The sequence below is a fragment of the Triticum urartu genome, chromosome 4A (assembly GCF_056163025.1).
Source record: "Triticum urartu cultivar PI428250 chromosome 4A, HENAU_Tu73, whole genome shotgun sequence".
Classification (NCBI taxonomy): domain Eukaryota; kingdom Viridiplantae; phylum Streptophyta; class Magnoliopsida; order Poales; family Poaceae; genus Triticum; species Triticum urartu.
In genome coordinates, this window is record NC_141876.1 from 563,256,455 (window position 1) to 563,278,741 (window position 22,287).

At 48.2% G+C, this 22,287-nt stretch overlaps 2 protein-coding genes across 2 annotated transcripts; both read right to left on the bottom strand.

The window, feature by feature from the left end:
• Window positions 1-370: 370 nt before the first annotated feature.
• LOC125552828 (uncharacterized) lies at window positions 371-3,998 on the bottom strand. Its single transcript, XM_048716517.2, has 4 exons — window positions 3,704-3,998; window positions 2,415-2,621; window positions 1,283-1,502; window positions 371-799 (listed from the first exon to the last, which is right to left on the bottom strand). Exons 1-4 carry the CDS (start codon window positions 3,850-3,852, stop codon window positions 584-586), a joined length of 792 nt encoding a protein of 263 aa, XP_048572474.1. The 5' UTR covers window positions 3,853-3,998; the 3' UTR covers window positions 371-583.
• Window positions 3,999-6,668: 2,670 nt separating this feature from the next.
• On the bottom strand, window positions 6,669-7,354 carry LOC147976638 (uncharacterized). The gene has a single exon (XM_087519819.1). It carries the CDS (start codon window positions 7,244-7,246, stop codon window positions 6,866-6,868), a length of 381 nt encoding a protein of 126 aa, XP_087375945.1. The 5' UTR covers window positions 7,247-7,354; the 3' UTR covers window positions 6,669-6,865.
• Window positions 7,355-22,287: the final 14,933 nt, after the last annotated feature.

Genomic DNA, 22,287 nt, shown 5'->3' on the forward strand with positions numbered 1-22,287 from the left:
TCCCTCAATTCGGAAATAACTGGAATGGTTTTAGTTCAAACAGAGGTAATAGTTGGCACTGCAACTTCATTTGTGTCAAACTTTCATATTGAAGTGAGGAAACTGGCTGTAGCTGTCTCTTTTACCAGCCCTTGGTTAAGTTTCTGGGGTTCTTTTTGCTGCAGAAAATGGATTTATAGGGAGTCTATGTAGGAAGAAAGAAAGTGCCCAATTGTCATTTATAACAGTAGTTCATCCTGCATCAAGACACATCAACTACAAAGCAGAACCCTAGTCCATGGTGTACTGTTTGGATATCATCTCCGCTCTCCAGCTGCCGCCTGCCGCTGTTTCACAGAAGTTTAAGGGCTCAAACATTATGATGCCAGTATAGCTCGCCTCAAGAGTTGCTGTAAGAACATCTTTCAGAAAAAGGAGACGTCAACATATCTCCCCTCTAATAATATTGTGCGAACTTGAGAAAAAAGTTATCAGTGCAACCAGGCACAGAAGTTGGAGGCGTCCCCGAAAAGTTTAATGCTCCCATTTGTAAGATAGCAACACACTACAACACCAACACGAAACCACTGCCTATTCTTTACTACTAATATCTCATCTGCTTAGCTCTTTCTTCCTCCTCTTCAATCTTTTTTCTGCGTAAGGCTTCTTCTCTCTGCTTTTGGATCCGTTCCAGCTCCAAATATCGCTCCATCTCTTTCTGATGCTGCTCCTGAGCTTCTCTCCTTTGAGATTCCTCTACTTTCCTCCGGTTCTCCTCGATCATCCTATCCAACTCCTCCCTCTCCCTCCTTTCTTGCTCCTGCAAAATTTTGAAGATGCAAAATTAGATCTGGGAAAGGTTCTATGAAAACAAGCAAATAAGAAATCTTGTGTATCTGTTTGGTTTCATTGACGGTCAAAAGCAGTTTAGAGAATAGCGCTACTTATCAGTTCTGGTGGGATGAATGCACACATATACATGCATATTTGCATACATCTATTGGCAGGCACCAATAGCATCTAAGCTCATGATGAAGCTAAATCAGTCAAAACCTAAGTATTATTATCTGGTTAAAGAGCTAGGATAATATATCGGAAACTGATTTCATCCTTCCGTTCTTTCAAAAAATTCACTAGCTCCACCAATCCACAAATCTCAAGATATTTTCTTAAATAATGACTAGTATTCCCTCTGCAAAGAAATATAAGAGCATTTAGATCACCAAAGTAGTGATCTAAACGCTCTTATATTTCTTTACGGAGGGAATACCAATAAGGGAGGCATGGCATGCCTAATACTTACTACTTTCTGCCTGGCTTCATGGAGAGCTGCTGCCTTCTCTTTTTGTAGCTGAGCATCAACCTCATCAAATAACTTTTTGATACCTTCCTCAACTCGGCGTTTTATTTCATCTTTTACTTCCTCAGAGTTCAGACGCTCCTCAACATTTTTCCTAACAGCTTCTTCAACTCTCCTAGCAAGCTCCTCTTCCAACAACTTAAGTTCAGCTTCCTTTTGGCGTCTGCGGTGAAAAATGTTAAGTTATAAAGGATTGATTGGCTTTTGGCCATCAAAATTATTATGCTACTACAAGTGAAGGAGTCGATGTAACATTAATGAGCAAAAGGATCCCTAATCGAAACAAGTGAGCAGAGCATAGAAAAGATCAAAATGAAGCTAAGACACATATGCACTGCACAAACAAAATAATAAGTAAAACTGTAACAATAGCTTTGTCCAGAAAAGCCAAAGTACAACTTGTAAATGTGGGGTGCACACAGATAATGAGAGAGTTAGTTCATAAAATGCTGATTTCAAAACGAAATTGGGGAGGAACAAACACCAGCGTGATCCATTAAATAAACAGAAGCAAATGTTTAATTATGCATTGTTATCCCTCAACTTTGTTGTTTCTGGGAACACCTGCAGGAACAATCTACAGTTATACTATAACGGAAGAACATGACAGAGGCGTATACAGAGAAGTAGGAGATTTGGAGAACAGTCCTGGTCTTTTGGAGATGGCACAATTTGTATTTATAAGAACAAAAAACTTCAGATTAAAAGTTGAGATGCCAGTATAAAATAGAAGGAATGGCAAAAGATCCGTTATTTTTCCTTGATGGATTGAGGATTAACATATAGAAAATTAAATACTTTTGAACGTGACACATTTTATTGATATTAGTTCACAGCTCCTGAGTGGACTTGCATGCAAGTTGGTCATCTTTTGGTTGTTTGAACAAATCCATTTCAAACCAACCACACTAGTACAAACAAGATAGAGAAGATTTGTAGAAGACCACAGTTCAAGCACAGGCAAACTGTCAATATGTGAGTTGAAGATTCTCTACAATAAAATACAAGAGCGACCAAGCAGATGGCCATGCAAAACTAGCAATATGTATGTGTAGAAGAATGAAAAGGAGTTTACCTTTTCTTTTCTTCTTCCTTCCTTTGTTTTTCTATTAAACTGTTCTGTTCAGATCCATGACTTGGGCTGGAGTTATTTACAAGAGAACTTGAGCTGCTCCGACTTTTCCGTCTTCTATGTCTCCTCGGTGATGGAGGGCTTCTACGCCTCCTAGGAATCGGGGACTGGCTCCTGTCCCATCTAGGAGAAGGAGACGGACTTTTTCTCCTAACAAAGGATAAAAGAACTTACATAGGAACTGAAAAATATAACAACGAAAATGCTCCAATATTGATAGTTGTTGGTGTAGCTCAGATGCAAAGTTGCAAACCATCAACGGGGCACAAAAAAGATGACATGTCAGCATGCTAACACACATACCAAAAAAAACAAGAGCATTCAAACACAGCAATTCAACTTTATCAGATTTTCTTTGCTTGACTTACCCATGACTGATACAAGTCCTAGATATGGAGTTCAGGTTTCTTGACGGAGTTCACTTAAAAAAAAACATCGCATATGAGGCATACTTGTACAAATCGTCCCATCAAATTCCATTCTAAAACGGGCGTGACAACAAATCTTGTATACTCAGAAGTGCAGCCAAACTGGAAAATAAGATGCCCACTTATAATGTTCTATGTCTACATAACCTCCTTCACTTATATGAGATCGATTGCCAATATCAGAAACGAAATATTATCTGTAAACTCATGACAATATACAATAGACTGTGAAAAGAGCATTCTTACAGCTTCCTCATGTTTAATAATATCACGTAGCAGCGTCCAATCCGTCCATGAACATCTGAGATGACATGACACCCTAATCAGGTTGTATTGGCTTGAAATGCATCTTTTATTTCAGGTAACTACCACATAGTCACACTATGTCCATTCTTTGATTAATTTGTTTGCCCCATTCACAACATTCCAAAAAACAAACAATCCCATATCTCATCAATCTTGTAGGCACCAGCCAATCTGTAACCTGAGCTAAATGAATGCAGACAGTTGCGGACCTAAGACATCACCAAAACACGCAAGGATAGTCGCCTCCCCGACACATGATTTGAAAATCTTGAAGCGCTGTAACTCCGCGTAGTGCGCCAATTGTCAAACATCTCACTCCGATGAAGCACGCCTCCGCCACAGTGCAAGCAGTTTGGTAGTACTAGTAACACGGGCTAACTGGCTAAGGTGCCGAAGCACCAAGTCGAGCAACCTTGAGCTGTGTAAATCTTGAGGGACCAAACCAATTTCACGATAGGAGGGGAGCAGAGACACGGGGGGCGGGAGGTCGGGGCGTACCGGGAGGAGTAAGGGGAGCGGCTGCGATCTCGCCGGATCCGCCTGCTGCCATACCGCGGCGACGGGGAGCGCCGCCTGCTGCCGTACCGCGGCGACGGGGAGCGCCGCCGACGGTGGGATGGCGGCGAACGAGACACCACGCGCGGCATGCCTCTCCGTGGGCCCTCCGCGCGGGGAGGGATAGATAGGAGCAGGATGCAGATGCGGCGGCGCGGCGACTCGGCGAGGGGAACGAACGGCGGAAAGCCGATGCGAGGGATTGTTTCGATACAGAAGGTGAGGGCGAGGACCCAATTGTTAAGGGGGTATTTGAGATTTTTGTGTTTTTGGTTTATATATATACCATTCAATTATGCATCAATATATACACTTGAAAACAAGAGGGAATAACATAGTCAAAAGCACAAAATAGGTACTCGCTCTGTGTGATCTAAACACTCTTATATTTCTATAGGAAGAAAGTACTATTTAAGAATTTCGCTACAAATTGAACGTTGATTTTTTTTATCATGGCTAATTAAACGTCCATGTGTCGCGAGGATGACAATTTTCATTGGGGCATGCTATGAGTCGGTCGGCAGATCTTTTTAAAAGATAAAAATATCCGCCGCCTCGACGGCCATTAGATCAATGGGTCAACGACGTTTTCACAATTGCAAAGGTGGTGTTCAGAACCCTTTTGTGATATAGGCCTTACTGTATAAATTTTCGCAACAAAGATTGTGTTGCAATTTTCTTATCTTTTTTTTTTGCAACATAGGTGTTGTTGCGGAAGGACTTTTGCAACAAGAATAATGTTGCAGATATTGTTCCTCGTGAGGATTGGAATTAGGGATGAAAGGTTGTGTTGCAGGTTTTTTATGTTTTTATTTTTTTGCAACATGGATGTTATTGAGAAGGAACGTTTGCAACATAATTATTTTCTCATGAGGATTGGGATTGAGGACAAAGGCGGTGACGAATGGATAAGGCTACTCATCCCACGAAATGTTTCTAGATAGGTACCACGTGTAACCCTTTGAGATAACTTTTTATCCAGTTGTTACTCGCCCGGCGCGCGAGTGATCAGCCGACTGAACCGAATTGTTTCTCATTTTCTTTCACAAGCATGGCACTTCCTTGCCATGTTCAATTTTTTGGTTGAAATTGCCACGCTTGGTAAAGAAAATTGGCATCCTCACGACAATATAAATTTTCATAAAAAATATTCGATTTCCCATGCTTAAATATCTGACATCGGATTTTTAGCATTTTTTGCTTTTAAAAACTTATATATAAGCTAAACTCCAAAAGCCAAAATTAAGCCTAACCAAACAACATGTAATGCAGGTGATTTACATTAAATAATTAAATGCATTGGAGGTCCTAATTACTTTATGTAGATATGAAGTTAGTCCTAGTTTTTTTAAATGCACATATGTCCTATATCTTTCACATTAGGAAATTTAGCTAGTTACTTGCGCAATCGCCTCAATTGTGACAATTTGTGTGATGATCTTATTTGTTATGTGGGAAAAGAAGAAATGAAAAAAAATCACAAATGATCAAATGGGTAGTCATGGACAGGAGGAAGTGAATGTACTAGAAGGTAATGTTTAGTTACTTAAGTATTTTCATTTGACTATACTATTTTGTATTACTTAAAAGTTTAATTATGCATTTTATCTTGTAGGTTATTGAATCTTGTTGTTTGATGATGTATTTTGGAATTTGGAAATGCAAGACATCAGCTTCAAGTTTTCCTTTTTTTCATCATCATGTCTTCCTTTTTTTCATCATTATAGTAAGCAATCTGACTGTACTGCTTGGTGTATATACATTGTCTCCTATTATATCGGATAATATGTGTAGAAGCTATGAATACTTCCTTTGATCCATATTAATTGTCGCTCCCTTAGTACAACTTTAGAGTAAACGGTAATTAATATGAATCGGAAGGAATATTATTTAAGTAGTACGTTGTTGCTCGAAAATTTGACGCCATATCAAAGTGGTGCATCGAGGATCATCCTCTTTCTGGAGACACTCATGGACAACTTGGTGGGAAGAAAACCATCAAGATTATGATACTTATAGTTTAACATGTTAGCGTCTTCTCCGCCGCGGTCTTCATCCCCATTAATATATGGATCAATTGACAACGCTGTCTTAGTATTCATATCAGTGGTAACCACTGAAAGCTTGTGAGTGTCATCATTCACGGGCTCAGAGAAGACTTTCGGTGGGAGCTCTTCTCTTTCTTATTCAGTCATTTTTTTAATAAAGAGAGCGTCCTTTCCAATTTTCATAAGCAGAAACCACAATGTCTTTTACAACAACTAAGGAACTTAAGGGGAAACACGACAATTCATGATCTAATGAGAGCAGAATGAGCTACCCCCAATCGTCCCAAAAGACCACAGAAGGCTATATCGGATATGACCATCCGATAACCTGCAAAAGCTGAGAGACTCCGGATCCATCATCCTAGGAGCTTACAAGCTAGGTCTCCAGGAGATGTTTAAAATGAAGTTTCTAGCCATTGGAATTATTCAGTAATCATCAGTTTGACGACTTACATCAGAATTGCAGTTGTTTATTCTCTATACAAAACTAAATAATAAAGAGAAGAGCTCTACCCCTACATCTTGTGTCTCTGTGTCTACTTTTTACCTCTACTTTCATGTTGCGCTCAACAATAATCTCAACAAAAACTTTGTACTCCTCTCATAGAAGGACATTGTCACTAAATGTAGACCATCCACAATAATCTCAACAAAAACTTTGTGGTAGGGACATTGCATGGACACCTCTCATAGAAGGTTATTGCCACTAAATGTAGACCATCTACAAGTGATAATCTCTGATGTCATTTACAAAAGCCATCAGACGGAGCGGCAAACCGTGAGAGACGAGGTTTTTACCCATCCATGGTAAGCAAGTGTGTTCCATTCGCCATTCGTCAAGAATAATAAAAGTGGCCAGCTTTGCTAAATAAGTAGACATTTATTAATTTTAAAAAAATAGAAGTACATCATCATGATAACATGGAAACACCAAAACCGCAACGACTCAACAGTCAACACCAGGCGACAGTGAAAACCTATCAACCTCAAAGAAGTAAACTAAACAAGCATCTCTCACTCTCAACCGTGCGATACGCAGACATATAGCTTCATTGTTTCAGTCGGTGCTGCTGAAGCTGAGGAGCTTCCACGTCCTGGACTCGGACCCCGGGATGCCCCAGACGATGGACACATACCTGCTGTAGACCCCGGCGCCGTTCTTTGCCGTGAGCACCATCCAGTACTCGTAGCCCTCGCCGGACGCCACGGACCAGCACTGTGACGTGCTCGCGTAGTACATGGTGAGCCCGTGGGAGAGCTTGTACACGGTCACCGAGAACGTGCCCACGCTCCTTATGAAGTCGCTGCTCGCGTCCTCCTGGTACGTGTACTTGGCCGGCCGCGTCGCGACCGCCGCCACTGTCGCTCCGGGCAGCAGCACCGCCGCGGTGACCACGACGGCGAGAGCTAACGCAGCAACAACGGCCGATTGCTTCATGATCGTCGATGGATGGCCAAGTAATTAACTAGCTGGGCTAGGGCTGCTCGATCGCTCTGTGCTAGCTATACTTAACTAGCTAGAAACCCTGCTTGTTAATGACTAACTCACTGTGAGGGATGCAAAGGCACGGGATACCTTCACTATATATAGCCTGCAGCTGAGGTGCCATCTAGGGTTCGTACGTCGAAACACACAGTCACCACAGAGGGCAAGCTAGCCATTAAGCTGGACCTTGAGAGATTAATCTATGAGCGAGATCAATTCAGTGCCAGGTCGATTAATTGGAGTGGAAACCATGCTACTTAGGCAGTGCACCGACGCGTGCCCATGCATGCATGCATGGGTGCTGGTGATCGAGGTCGAGGTTGGGGAAGAACGCGCGGGCGTGGAGATTGGTGAGGCCACAACTGTGAAACCCTTGTTTAATCACCTGGTTCGCGTGGTTCGTTGGTTTTGCTACAAGGGGAGGCCTACACACGTAGCCGAATAACGAGGCCCCGGGGCGCGCATACTGAAGCAGCGAGCACCGGTGGTCAACTACGTCGGTGGCGCCGCGCCGGAGGAGCGATCTCCAGCTGGCCAGCTAGCTTTCGGCCATGTCGGCAAGGCCGGCCGGACGCCGGAACGTTCATTTGTGTATTGGCGCGAATATTTTGATGATGTCCGCGAGGTGTCAATCATCAAAAGTAGATCTATTGGACATAAAATCTGAAGTTTCCTCCTTATCACCAACGCACAACATGCTAAAATCGAAATCACTAATCAAGAAATACTCGTTGCAAAAATCACTCCAACTCCCGTGGTTGCGACAAATGGCGCACATGCAGCGCGTTACTTGTCGCAACCTGAGAGTTTTCCCTTTTTTCGTAGATCCGTTTATTCAAAACGTTTTATCTCTCAAACCTTGCTTCCAAATCTCGAACCGCTTTCACCGTTGAATTCATCGCGTCGAGATTTTCAAAATTAGATCCCATGTTGATAGGTTTTCACGAACTTTTTTTCACGAAATAGCCCGGGCGAAAAAACCGAACCGGGAGCACCGGTTTTTTCCCTTTCCGAAAAAGGCACAGCCGTGACTCTCGCTAAAGCACAACCTTACTTCTCGCGGAAGCAAAACCGTGACTTTCGTGAAAGAAAAATAAATAGAAAATGTGTTTTTCTTTTCGTTTTCGAGAGGCACGGCCATGACTCTCGCTAAAGCACAACCGTGTCCCTCGCGGAAGCAAAACCGTGACTCTCGCGAAAGGAAAAAAAACATAGTTTTTTCCGTTTCCGATAGGCACGGCCGTGACTCTTGCGAAAGCACACCATGCCTCTCGCGAAAGCAAAACCGTGACTCTCGCGAAAGGAAAAAAATGGAAAACGCGTTTTTTTGTTTCCGAGAGGCATGTCCATGATTCTCGGTAAAGCACAACCGTGCCTCTCGCGGAAGCAAAACCGTGACTCTCGCGAAAAGAAAAAAAAAACAGAAAACGAGTTTTGTTGTTTCCAAGAGGCACGGTCGTGACTCTCGCGAAAGCACACCCGTGCCTCTCACGGAAGTAGAACCATGACTCTCGAGAAAGGAAAAAAAGAAAACGTGTTTTTTCGCGCAATTTTTTTTTCAATTGTTTTGTCGAAAAGCTAAGGAAGACCAGTGGAAAACCAAAATGTAAAAAAAATGTTTAAAAGCTGAAAACGCGTGCGAAAAAGTAAAAAAAAATCGGAGGGAGCCTCAGAGCGCGACATGTGGCGAATGGCTGAGAGCGCGTCAAGTGGCGCTGATCGTTGCGAGGCTCCCAAAGGAGCGCTCGTTAACTAGTTGCTCTGGGCTAAAATGGAGAAGATTATTGTTGAAAACTTGGAATGAATAGTATTTGGGGTGATGAAGAAACCAAAGATCAAAGGTCTAGAGATGCGGATGTTATATATAGAAGCAGATAGAAATACAACATATTTTCATGTTGTTTCCAATCAAAGGAAGAGAAAACTTTAATTCACGTGCTAGAAGGTCCATAGGGGCCGGCCAGCTAATCAAGGGATATGTAAGATATTGCAATTGATTATAAAGAACTCTTTAGTCATGAGCATACCTGATATCCCTTAGAGCATCTATAATCGGACTTGGCAAATTTGGACCCTCAAACGCCCACGGACGCGTCAGGACAGTGACCGGGCACTCCTCAAATCACGTCATACACATCCGTGTCTCTCATATCCGAACCCCTATATCCATATTATAGCATGCAACGTCGATCAAACTATGTAGATCAGCTCCGGACATAGAAATTGCACAATAGTTCTCCAAAAGATCCACCAAAGTTCACACAAACGATGGACAACTATATACTACATCTAAAACTTGAAATTAAAATCAACTTCACCGCTTTCGGGCCGGCCCACCGACGTAGCTGTACTCGTCGTCGGTTGGTGGAGGATCGTCTGATTCGTCAGAGGAGGAGCCGCCATCGTTGTCAGAGGAGTCGATGATGACGAAGCCCTTCAGGCGCTGGACGACCCGGTCCTGCTGGCGCCTGAGCTTGGCCAGCCGAGCCACCTCTTTCGCCTTCTCCAACGTCTCTCGCTCGGACTGCTCGATGGCAAGCCGAAGAGCCTTGGCATTCTTTCGACGGAGCCGTCGAGCGTCTATCTCCGTCGTCGTAAGCGACCAGTGGTAGACCCAAGCGAGGAGCCGTTGGTCCTCGTCGGGCTCTGCCGGTAACTCACGCCGGCGGCGGACAGAGCTCTCCACGGCCTTCGCCTCTCTTGCCCGCTGCCTCTCGCGGCGGGCGGCGCGCGCCTCTGACTCCAGCGTGCACATCCAGGCCGGCGGGGCGGTCACAAGCACCCACCACTGCCCACGAGGGGGAGCAGCAGCCGGCGAGGCGAGGGGACGTCGTGGGGAAGCAGCAGTCGGCGGGGCAATGGGACGGCGCGCGGGAGGCGCCGATTGCGCTGGTCGCCTGTCGGAGCTGCCCATGGGCCGGGAGGGGCCAGCGCTAGCGTCCGAGATGCGCCGTCAGGGAAGCGTCGACGGCTGCGGCGAGGCTGCAGATCCGGAGCTGCCCCTGGTGTCCACCTTGGACTGCTCCAAGGTGATGCAGAGAGCAAGCTCATACTCTGGATCCACCTCATCGTCGGAGCGGCTTCCAGAGCTCGACATTGCATCGGATTCGATCGGAATCGGTAAGGGGAGAGGAGAGGACGGAGCGAGAGAGGAAAGTGAGTGAGCTAGGGTTTCGGACCAACGATGCCGATGGGGTTTTTTGTGGGACATCCGTGGGGTCGGTGGTGGGCCGAGCTTGTCAGGCGGACGCGCCCGGGCGTGCCCGGGCCACACCATATCAGCCCCATATTTGGGCTGGATATGGGGGATGTCGGTCAGTCCAGGCATTTGAGGCCCGTTTGAGGCGTCCGTCTGGGTCGAAAAAACCTGACCGGGCAGCCCGCTCGGGCATATCACGCGGCTTTGAGACGTCCGGCTGTAGATGCTCTTAGGGATGATTTCTTTAATGGAGAAGAAAAGGTGTCTCCTCAAGAAAATAGTGATGGAAATATGCCTTAGAGGAAATAATAAAGTTATTATTATTATATTTCCTTATTCATGATAAAGGTTTATTATTCATGCTATAATTGTATTGTTCGGAAACTTAAACACATGTGTGGATACATAAACAAATATTGTGTCCCTAGTGAGCCTCTACTACACTAGCCCGTTGATCCAAAGATGGTTAAGGTTTCTGAGGGAGTCCTGGATTAGGGGGTGTCCGGATAGCCGGACTATACCTTCGGCCGGACTCCTGAACTATGAAGATACAAGATTGAAGACTTCGTCCCGTGTCCGGAAGGGACTTTCCTTGGCGTGGAAGGCAAGCTTGGCGATACGGATATGTAGATCTCCTACCATTGTAACCGACTCTGTGTAACCCTAGCCCTCTCCGGTGTCTATATAAACCGGAGGGTTTTAGTCCGTAGGACGAAAAACAATCATACCATAGGCTAGCTTCTAGGGTTTAGCCTCCTTGATCTCGTGGTAGATCTACTCTTGTACTACCCATATCATCAATATTAATCAAGCAGGACATAGGTTTTACCTCCATCAAGAGGGCCCGAACCTGGGTAAAACATTGTGTCCCCTGCCTTCTGTTACCATCCGCCTAGACGCACAGTTCGGGACCCCCTACCCGAGATCCGCCGGTTTTGACACCGACATTGGTGCTTTCATTGAGAGTTCCTCTGTGTCGTCACTTTTAGGCCCGATGGCTTCTCCGATCATTAACAGTGATGCGATCCAGGGTGAGACCTTTCTCCCCGGACAGATCTTCGTATTTGGCGGCTTTGCACTACGGGCCAATTCGCTTGGCCATCTGGAGCAGATCGAAAGCTACGCCCCTGGCCATCAGGTCAGATTTGGAAGTTTGAGCTACACGGCCGACCTCCGCGGAGACTTGATCTTCGACGGATTCGAGCCGCAGCCGAGCGCGCCGCACTGTCACGATGGGCATGATCTAGCTCTGCCGCCGAACAGTGCCCTGGAGGCCGCACCCGCATCAGCCCCGACCCTTAATTCGGAGCCAACTGTGCCAATCGAGGATGGGTGGTTGGACACCGCCTCGGGGGCTGCAATCTCTACGGCGATCGAGCCGAACACCAGCCCTATTCTCTGCGAAGCCCGTGACTCCAAGGAGCCGGACTCCTCTCCAGACTCCGAGCCCTCCGCGCCCCTATCGATCAAACCCGATTGGGCGCCGATCATGGAGTTCACCGCCGCGGACATCTTTCAGCACTCGCCCTTCGGCGATATTCTGAATTCACTAAAGTCTCTCTCTTTATCAGGAGAGCCCTGGCCGGACTATGGTCAGCAAGGTTGGGATGCGGATGATGAATAAATTCAATGCCCACCCACCACCCACTTCGTAGCCACTGTCGATGATTTAATCGACATGCTCGACTTCGACTCCGAAGACATCGACGGTATGGACGCCGATGAAGGAGACGATCAAGAACCAGCGCCTATAGGGTACTGGAAAGCCACCTCGTCGTATGATATATACATGGTGGACACCCCAAAAGAAGGCAATGGCGATGGAACAACGAAGGATGACCCCTCCAAGAAGCAGCCTAAGCGCCGGTGTCAGTGGCGCCGCTCTAAATCCTGCCAAAGCAAAAACAGTGATTCAGGCACGGGAGATAATAACACCCCGGACAGTGCCGAAGACAACCACCTCTAGCAAGATTCAGCACAGGAGGATGGAGAAGCCAGCCCTCATGAGAGAGCGGCAGACAGAGAGGTCGAGGACGATAATTATATGCCTCCCTCCGAAGACGAGGCAAGCCTCGAGGACGACGAATTTGTCGTGCCGGAGGATCCTGTCGAACAAGAGCGTTTCAAACGCAGGCTTATGGCCACGGCGAGCAGCCTCAAGAAAAAACAGCAACAACTTAGAGCTGATCAAGGTTTGCTAGCCGACAGATGGACTGAAGTCCTTGCGGCCGAAGAGTATGAACTCGAACGCCCCTCCAAGAGCTACCCAAAGCGCAGGTTGCTACCCCGATTAGAGGAGGAAGCACCTAAACCTACATCACCAGCGCATGATGCGGCCGATCGGCCACCCCGTGGCCGCGACAGAGAGGCCTCCTGGCCCTCCACTCAAGCCGCACCCCGACGCCGCTCAAAAAATACCAAGGCATGGGAAAATGCGCCAGACCTGCGAGATATATTGGAGGACATGGCAAGGCAAACAAGATCGATCTACGGATCGCGTAGGCGCCCCACGACACGAGACGGTAATCATCACTCCGGATACAGTAAATCCGGCCGGGCCGAACACAGTAGACAAAGCTCGTTTGAGCTGCGTCGTGATATAGCCCAATACAGAGGCGCCGCACATCCACTATGCTTCACAGATGAAGTAATGGATCATCAAATCCCCGAGGGTTTCAAACCCGTGAACATCGAATCATACGATGGCACAACAGATCCTGCGGTATGGATCGAGGACTATCTCCTTCATATCCACATGGCCCGCGGTGATGACCTACATGCCATCAAATACCTCCCACTCAAGCTTAAAGGACCAGCTCGGCATTGGCTTAACAACTTGCCAGCAGAATCAATTGGTTGTTGGGAGGACCTGGAAACCGCATTCCTCGACAATTTCCAGGGCACTTATGTGCGACCACCAGATGCCGATGACCTCAGCCACATAATTCAGCAGCCACAGGAATCGGCCAGACAATTCTGGACACGGTTCCTAACCAAGAAAAATTAAATCGTCGACTGTCCGGACGCAGAGGCCCTAGCAGCCTTCAAGCATAACATCCGCGACGAGTGGCTTGCACGGCACCTAGGACAGGAAAAGCCAAAATCTATGGCAGCCCTCACGACACTTATGACGCGCTTTTGCGCGGGAGAAGACAGCTGGCTAGCTTGCAGCAATAACATGACCAAGAGCCCTAGTAATTCGGATACCAAGGACAGCAGTGGTAGGTCGCGTCGCAACAAGCAAAAGCGCCGCATTAACGGCGACAATGCTGAGGATACGACAGTTAATGCCGGATTCAGAGGCTCTAAACCCGGTCAGCGGAAAAAGCCATTCAAAAGAAATACTCCGGGCCCGTCCAGTTTGGACCGAATACTCGACCGCTCATGCCAGATACATGGCACCCCCGAAAAACCAACCAATCACACCAACAGGGATTGTTGGGTGTTCAAGCAGGCAGGCAAGTTAAATGCCGAAAGCAGAGACAAGGGGCTGCATAGCGATGACGAGGAGGAGCCCCGGCCGCCGAACAATAGTGGATAGAAAGGTTTTCCCCCACAAGTGCGGACGGTGAACATGATATACGCAACCCACGTCCCCAAGAGGGAGCGGAAGCGTGCGCTAAGGGACGTATACGCGATGGAGCCAGTCGCCCCAAAGTTCAACCCATGGTCTTCCTGCCTGATCACTTTTGATCGAAGGGACCACCCCACTAGCATCTGTCATGGCGGATTCGCCGCATTGGTTCTAGACCCAATTATTGACGGATTTCACCTCACTAGAGTCCTTATGGACTGCGGCAGCAGCCTGAACCTGCTTTACCAGGATACAGTGCGGAAAATGGGCATCGATCCCTCAAGGATTAAACCCACTAAAACGACCTTTAAAGGCGTCATACTAGGTGTAGAGGCCAACTGTACAGGCTCAATTACACTTGAAGTGGTCTTCGGATCTCCGGATAATTTCCGAAGCGAGGAGTTAATCTTCGACATAGTCCCGTTCCACAGTGGCTATGACGCACTGCTCGGGCGAACCGCATTTGCCAAGTTCAATGCGGTGCCGCACTACGCATACCTCAAGCTCAAGATGCCAGGCCCTCGAGGAGTCATCATGGTCAATGGAAACACCGAACGCTCTCTTCGAACGGAGGAGCATATGGCGGCTATCGCAGCGGAAGTACAAAGCAGCCTCTCAAGGAAATTCTCCAATCCGGCCATTAAATGTCTGGACACCGTCAAGCGCGCCTGGAGTAACCTACAACAAGACCGCCTGGCACATTCCGAGCAATCATAGCAATGCGGCCCCAACCCCAGCCCTCGCGAACTTGCGAAACCAGTGTTGCGCGTACATAACTACGCTCTGGAAATACCATGGGCACAGGGGGAGGGGCACCATCACGGCACGCCCAAAACGCGGCTTAAACCGCACTAGGGGCTGCCGATTTCTTAATTTTCTCTTATTTTCAGGACTCCATTCTTCGGAAGGCTTGTCTGGCAGTATAATTGCCGCACAAATGATACAACCAGGGAAGCAGAAAGCTACGCCGCACTATGGAACTCTAAGGTGGTCTATATAACAAGCAGTATACCTGTTTCACATAACATTCCGCAGCTCGCCCCTGGAAAGGACATGTTAAATAGTCCCATCTTTTTCTTATTGCACTATTTGTATCATTCTGCTTTGATCGCAGCTTTTTAAAATAAACAATGCATAGCTTCCGTCTATTATTGCATTACTGTTTTTTACGAATATATGTTCATTAATGACATGTTGCACCCATACACTTTGGTACGGCCAATACGCCAGGGGCTTAAGTACCCCACAATACGGTGTGAGAAGTCCGAACACTTTCACAAGTGCGGCACCCCGAACTTATAGCATTATATGCATCGGCTCCGAATCATGTCTTGGGTCAATAGTTGGGTTTGCCCGGCTCCTATGTTTTGGTACCTTACGTTCCGTTATATCGGCTAAGGTAGCACTAGGAGAACTACTGCGATTGTGCCCCAGTTGAGCTAGGCTAAGCACCTCAGTAGAGAAAGCTAAAACTGAACGTCATGATGAGGCGAGAGCTGGTCGCTGTTCGAGAGGTTTTCAAGTCCCTAAAGACTTATGCCGCTTAGAGCGAGGAGTCGGCTTTGTCCGGCCTAGGCGTGGATAGCGCCCCGAACTCGGTCTTCCGAACACTAGGGGCTTCGCCGAAATTTAAAATTATAGAATTCTATGGCTAAGTGAGAGTGTTCAAGCATTATAGTCCGATTGCCTTGTTCGTTGTGTTGAGCGCCTCCCTCGAAGGACCCAAGAATGGGAAAAAGAGCGCTCATGTTTATCCCGAACACCCCAGCACTCGTGGCATGGGGGCAGAAGCCGACGACTCGCCATCTCTCAAATTTGATAAACGGTCGCACAGAAGGTAATATTTTAAATTCAAAAGCGTTGCTTAGCGCATATGAACAAGTTTTCAGCGTACATGATCACAAATGCGAGTTTACTAAAAAATTACATCTTTGGAGCATTCATCCGCTATAAGGCGGGCACCCTTCAGGACGCCCTCATAATACGCTTCCGGGACGCGATGCTCCTTGCCCGGTGGCGGCCCGTCCTTCACCAGCTTCTCCGCATCCATCTTGCCCCAGTGCACTTTAGCACGGGCAAGCGCCCTACGGGCACCTTCGATGCAGACGGAGTGCTTGATTACTTCAAGCCGTGGACAGGCATCCACCAGACGCCTCACCAGCCCGAAGTAGCTCCCAGGCAGAGCCTCTCCAGGCCAAAGTCAAACTACGAGGCCCTTTATGGCCTGTTCGGCCACCTTGTGGAGCTCGACCATTTGCTTCAGCTGGTCGCTCAAAGGCACCAGGTGTCCGGCCTCAGCATACTGAGACCAGAACACCTTCTCCGTCGAGCTCCCCTCCTCAGATCGGTAGTAGGCGGCGGCATCAGACGCACTACGGGGCAAATCTGCGAATGCTCCTGGAGAGCTCCGGACTCGGGTAAGTAACAAGTAATTCACTTTCACGTGCTTGCTTTGCATAATGAATGCCTTACCCGCCGCTATCTTCTTCATCGCTTCAATTTCTTGGAGGGCTTTCTGGGCTTCGGCCTTGGCAGACTTCGCGCTTTCGAGGGCTGCCGCAAGCTCGGACGCTTGCGTCTTTGGGTCAAGCTCCAAACTCTCATGTTTTTTCACGAGAGCCTGGAGCTCTTTCTGCACCTCCTCCACCCGCGCCTCCTGCTTCCCTCTCTCTGTGCGCTCCGTGGACGCTCTGTTTTCGGCCTCGGACAATGCTTTCTTAAGGGTTGCCACCTCGGTCGTGGCCCCTATAATAGCACGTTGATCCTGTAATTTTTTGCAACCACATCTTCTCTATATACTTGCGCAAGGTATTACTTACCTTCCTTCTCCTTGAGTTGCCTCTTGGCATGGCCGAGCTCATTCTTGGACCGCGCGAGGTTTTGCTTCAGCGTATCCACCTCCGCAGTCAGTGCGGCGGAGGCCAGCAGCGAAGCCTGCATACGCATATTGACTTGATTATGTTAGACTCCTGTGAAAGTTGTTAGATCCTCTACTCGGCTTTTCTTTCCGAATGCCGAACAGAGCATCAGGGGCTACTATCTATGCGGTAATATTTTTACATATTCTTTACTTACCTCAAAGCCTATTAGAAGGCTGGCACAGGCTTCAGTCAGTCCGCTCTTGGCGGACTGAACCTTCTGGATCACCGCACTCATAATAGTGTGGTGCTCCTCGTCGATGGAGGCGCCTTTAAGCACCTCCAGAAAATTGTCCGGTGCCTCCGGTTGGACGGAGGCCACCGGCTCGGTAGGCTTGCTCCTCTTGGAAGGAGGCTGCCTACCGGAGTCCGGAACCATTGAAGGTTCTGGCACGGTGTCCCGCTCAAGGCCGGACTCGGGGCCCTTGGGGGTTTTATCCCCTTTGCGCCTGGAGTCCGGGAGGTCGCCTTGCGGCGCCTCCAGGACCACCTCCTCCTGGCTTGGAACCTGTTGGGACAGCACCTCGGCATCGTCCGTAGGGTGGGGGGAGGTAGCGGGCGGAAGTGAATTCACGTCCGATGAATCCAGGGAGCCGCTCGACGACTCGTCGAGCCCGGCCTTGGGCGGACTGCATAGTCATATTCGGCGTAAGGAGGAGTTGTGCAAGAAAGGAACACTATGAATTGCTCTGGTGTCCGAATGCTTACAATCTCGCCAGGGGCTTGGCCCTGTGCGGCCACTCCTCTTCGCCGTCGTCGGCGTTGGTGGAGTAGTCCGGAGGAAGGGTCTTCCCTTTCTTGGACCCTTCGGCCTCCCCAGTTGGGGCGGCCTTCCTTTTCTTCCCTCCTCCCGCTGGAGGGGGAGAGGTCTCTTCTTCCTCCTCCTCATCTTCATGGGAGGAGTGCGTCTTGGAGTCGTCGGATGATGAATCCGACACCTCCTAGCGCCGGGCACTCTTTCGAGTCCCCGTGGCCTTCTTCTTGGCCTTCTTCTCCGGCACCACATAGGGTGCCGGAACCAGCAGCTTCGCCAAGCGAGCGTCCGCTGGGCCTTCGGGCAAAGGAGCCGGACAGTTGATCTGTCCGGACGTCTCCTGCCAATCCTGTCAAAGGTAAGGGAGCTTAGATCCCGCATGGAGTCAAACTATGAAAAACTAATACCCTGTAAAAGGTAAAAACAGCTTACCGCACTAGCGTGACGCTGCGTGCTGAATCCACGATCCTCGGCAGCGGATGCGGGGGCCTTGGCGCCCTTGAAAAGCACCTTCCAGGCATCTTCATACGTCGTGTCGAAGAGCCTGCTCAGAGTTCGGTGCTGCGATGGGTCGAACTCCCACAGGTTGAAAGCCCGTTGTTGACACGGGAGGATCCGGCGGATGAGCATAACCTGGACTACGTTGACAAGTTTGAGCTTCTTGTCCACTAGGGTTTGGACGCATTTTTGGAGTCCGGTCAGCTCTCCTTTTTACCCCACGACAGGCCCGTCTCTTTCCAGGAGGTGAGCCACGTAGGGGGTCTGGATCGGAACTCGGGGGCTGCGACCCATTCAGGGTCGCGCGGCTCGGTGATGTAAAACCATCCCGATTGCCACCCCTTTAGGGACTCCACGAAGGAGCCCTCGAGCCATAGGACATTGGGCATCTTGCCCACCATGGCGCCTTCGCATTCCGCCTGGTTGCCGCGCACCACCTTTGGCTTGACATTGAAAGTCTTGAGCCATAGGCCGAAATGGGGATGGATGCAGAGGAAAGCCTCGCACACGACGATAAACGCCGAGATGTTGAGGATAAAGTTCGGGGCCAGATCGTGGAAATCCAGGCCATAGTAGAACATGAGCCCCCGGACAAATGGGTGGAGAGGGAAACCCAGTCCGCGGAGGAAATGGGGGAGGAACACCACCCTCTCATGGGGCCTAGGGGTGAGGATGATCTGCCCCTCTTTGGGAAGCCGGTGCGCAATGTCGTTAGACAAGTATCCGGCCTTCCTCAGTTTTTTGATGTGTCCCTCCGTGACGGAGAAGACCATCCACTTGCCTCCCGCTCCGGACATGGCTGGAGAAGGTTGAGGTGGGGTGTGCGGACTTGGGCGCTGGAGCTCGAGTGTGCGGAAATGGATAGGCAAAGGGGGAAGAAGGCGTGGATGAAAAGGTGGATCCTTATCCCCTTATATGGGCGGACGCGACTATGCGTCCCCACCAGCCTGGTAAAACTCGCTTATCTCCCCAACACCGTAATCAATGGCGCGGTTGGGTTACCCACGCCGTATTGATGAGAATCACGGAATAAGGGGACACGATCTCTGTTTTGACAAGACGTGCCAAGGAAACCGCCTCACTAAACGTGCTGAGGTGGGATAGTAAAACGATTCGAATAAAGACTTGGCCGTGGTGTGATGTCATGCTACGGAATACGTCAGCAGATTAGATTTGTGTAAATATTATTCTCTCTATGGCAACATGTGGAAACTTATTTTGCAGAGCCAGACACTACCTTTGTGTTCAAAATCTTCTATGAAGTACTTGGAGGAGGAACCCGCCTTGCAATGCCGAAGACAATCTGCGCGCCGGACTCGTCGTCATTGAAGCCTGGTTCAGGGGGTACTGAGGGAGTCCTGGATTAGGGGGTGTCCGGATAGCCGGACTATACTTTCGGCTGGACTCCTGGACTATGAAGATACAAGATTGAAGACTTCGTCCCGTGTCCGGAAGGGACTTTCCTTGGCGTGGAAGGCAAGCTTGGCAATACGGATATGTAGATCTCCTACCATTGTAATCGATTCTGTGTAACCCTAGCCCTCTCCGGTGTCTATATAAACCGGAGGGTTTTAGTCCGTAGGACGAAAAACAATCATACCATAGGCTAGCTTCTAGGGTTTAGCCTCCTTGATCTCGTGGTAGATCTACTCTTGTACTACCCATATCATCAATATTAATCAAGCAGGATGTAGGGTTTTACCTCCATCAAGAGGGCCCGAACCTGGGTAAAACATTGTGTCCCTTGGCTCCTGTTACCATCCGCCTAGACGCACAGTTCGGGACCCCCCTACCCGAGATCCGCCGGTTTTGACACCGACAGTTTCCTAACCATAGACATGAGTTGTTGTCGTGGATTTGTCACGGCAGATGTCCAAGTGTGAGGACTTAGTCGTGAGGCCAATGCATCTATGTGGTAGCTTGAGAGGGGTTGAACGGAATCGAGAGACGCAACACAAGACAAGGTTTTAGACAGCTTCGGGCCCTGGGAAACATCATCCGGTAACAACCCTACATGTTGTTTGTGGCTAGGTCTCATTATGCTCATCATGGAGTCGCCGTAAACCGGCTCTTTGTGTCTAGCCCTAAAGATTGTTTCTTTTTTTCCCTTTGGGGAGCCCTGCCCCTCCTTATATATGTTGAAGGGGCGGGTTACATGTGGAGTCCTATTAGGATTATGACTAGTCTATCTTCTAATACAAACCGGATACAAGTCCGGGTCTTGACTCCTTGTAAGGGAAATATTACTCAGCTTTTCTTTTAAACCGGCCCACCATTAACATAAACCGGCCTTCTGGGCCTTGGGCCTTGTCATCCGTCTGTCCCGCCCGCCGGGTTGCCAGTGAGTCATAATGTCCAGTCAGGTTGCTTGTAAACCGTCTGGTCAGTGCAGGTCGCCGGTGAATCGCCAAGTCCGGCCGGGTTATACTTCCGGCCGGGTTATGCCGCGGGGTATATCCCCGACATTTTTTGACTATATACTACAAGGCAACAACCCCATAGTGCTTTATTTCATAGGACTAAAGGGTTACATAGTTACAAAATAGAAGAAGGCAAAGAAAAGAAAATACTTACAAAGGCCTATGAGAGAGAGGCTATCCAGGAGACTAAGTTATCTCTATATTTACATTTGATTCTATGAGCTAAAAGGGAAATATCATGTATGAAATTCCTCCTCCAAGAGATGAAGGAAGGTCTCTCATTTCTAAAGATCTTCCCATTCCTTTGTGTCCAGATATTCCATGTGGCAGTAAAAACCACCTCTGTGAAGAAAGGATGACCAAAATCTATCCTAGCCGCCAGTGCCATCTCATATGTGCTCTGGTTAGGTTGGATAATCCAAGAAATCCCAAGGTAATTCCAAACCCTTTGGCTGAAGTTGCAAGCAAAGAAGAGGTGTGCACGGTTTTCATGTGAAGCACAGTGGCAAAGAACGCACGTGTCATCCTGGATAATCCAGTGCCTGCATTGCATCATTTCCCTAGTATTCAAACGGTCCATCAGAAGAAGCCATCCAAACACTTTAAAGTTAAGCGTAGAAGCACACTTCCAAATCCATTTGAAAATGGGATCAACCACCAGGTGAGAGAAGCAAGACTCATAGTATATCTTTGATTTAAACTCCCCTGATTTAGATGGCCACTTCCAAATATCCTTACTCTCCCCGATCAAGTTGACCGAAGACAGTAAATGTTGAAGTTGAGTTAGTTCAGTATAAGCCTCCTGTGACAGTGGCAGATGGAAGTGTTCCGAAATCTCCGGTTGTTCTATAAACTCTCTGACTGTGACCGTGTCATCAATGACAAAAGAGTGAAGCCTAGGGAAATGCTCGCACCAAAGTATCACATTGTTACCCAGCTGCCACCGATCAAGCCAAAAGACCACCATGTTGCTAGCATGCACTTCTGGGACTGCTAGCTTGCAAAATTTGTTGTACAAGCTCAGTACATCTCGCCACCAAAAAGAGCCACAGCTCTGAGTGACCTGCGGCGGCGAAGCAGCATAATAGGTGTCCCAAATTAATGTGACCCAAGGCATGTCCAATCTGTTAAAAAACTTAAAGAGATGCTTGAGCAACAAAGCTTCATTTTGAAGTCCCAAGTTAAGCACACCCAAACCACCACACTTCTTGGGTTGGCAGACTAAATTCCATGCAGCCAAAGATTGACGAGGATTATCTGTGTTGCCTCTCCACAGGCATTGATGCATGATTCTCTCAATCTGTTGCAAGATGCCCTTGGGAAGAGATAGCGTACACAAGAAATAAATTGGCATGGAGCATAGTACCGACTGGAGCAGTTGTAGACGACTTCCTTGATTCAGCAGACACGAGGAAGCAGATAAGCGGCGTTCAATACGATCAACGAGAGGCAGAAGATCATAGATTGTGGGCCTCGAAGTACCCATGGGTAGCCCTAGATATGTGAAAGGCATAGAGCCCACATCACAACCTAGCAGATTGGCGACCCGAGCACCCTCCTCATCACTCATATTGATTGGAATAAGAGATGATTTACTGAAGTTGACACGTAAACCAGTTGAAGCTGCAAA

Excerpts from the sequence above, each read along its gene's own strand:
- LOC125552828 (XM_048716517.2), bottom strand. The coding sequence starts at position 3,852 with ATGCCGCGCGTGGTGTCTCGTTCGCCGCCATCCCACCGTCGGCGGCGC. Across the intron at positions 2,622-3,703 it reads CGCTCCCCTTACTCCTCCCG|GAGAAAAAGTCCGTCTCCTT; the intron begins GTACGCCCCGAC and ends ATCCTTTGTTAG. Across the intron at positions 1,503-2,414 it reads AAGGAAGAAGAAAAGAAAAG|ACGCCAAAAGGAAGCTGAAC; the intron begins GTAAACTCCTTT and ends TTTTCACCGCAG.
- LOC147976638 (XM_087519819.1), bottom strand. The coding sequence starts at position 7,246 with ATGAAGCAATCGGCCGTTGTTGCTGCGTTAGCTCTCGCCGTCGTGGTC.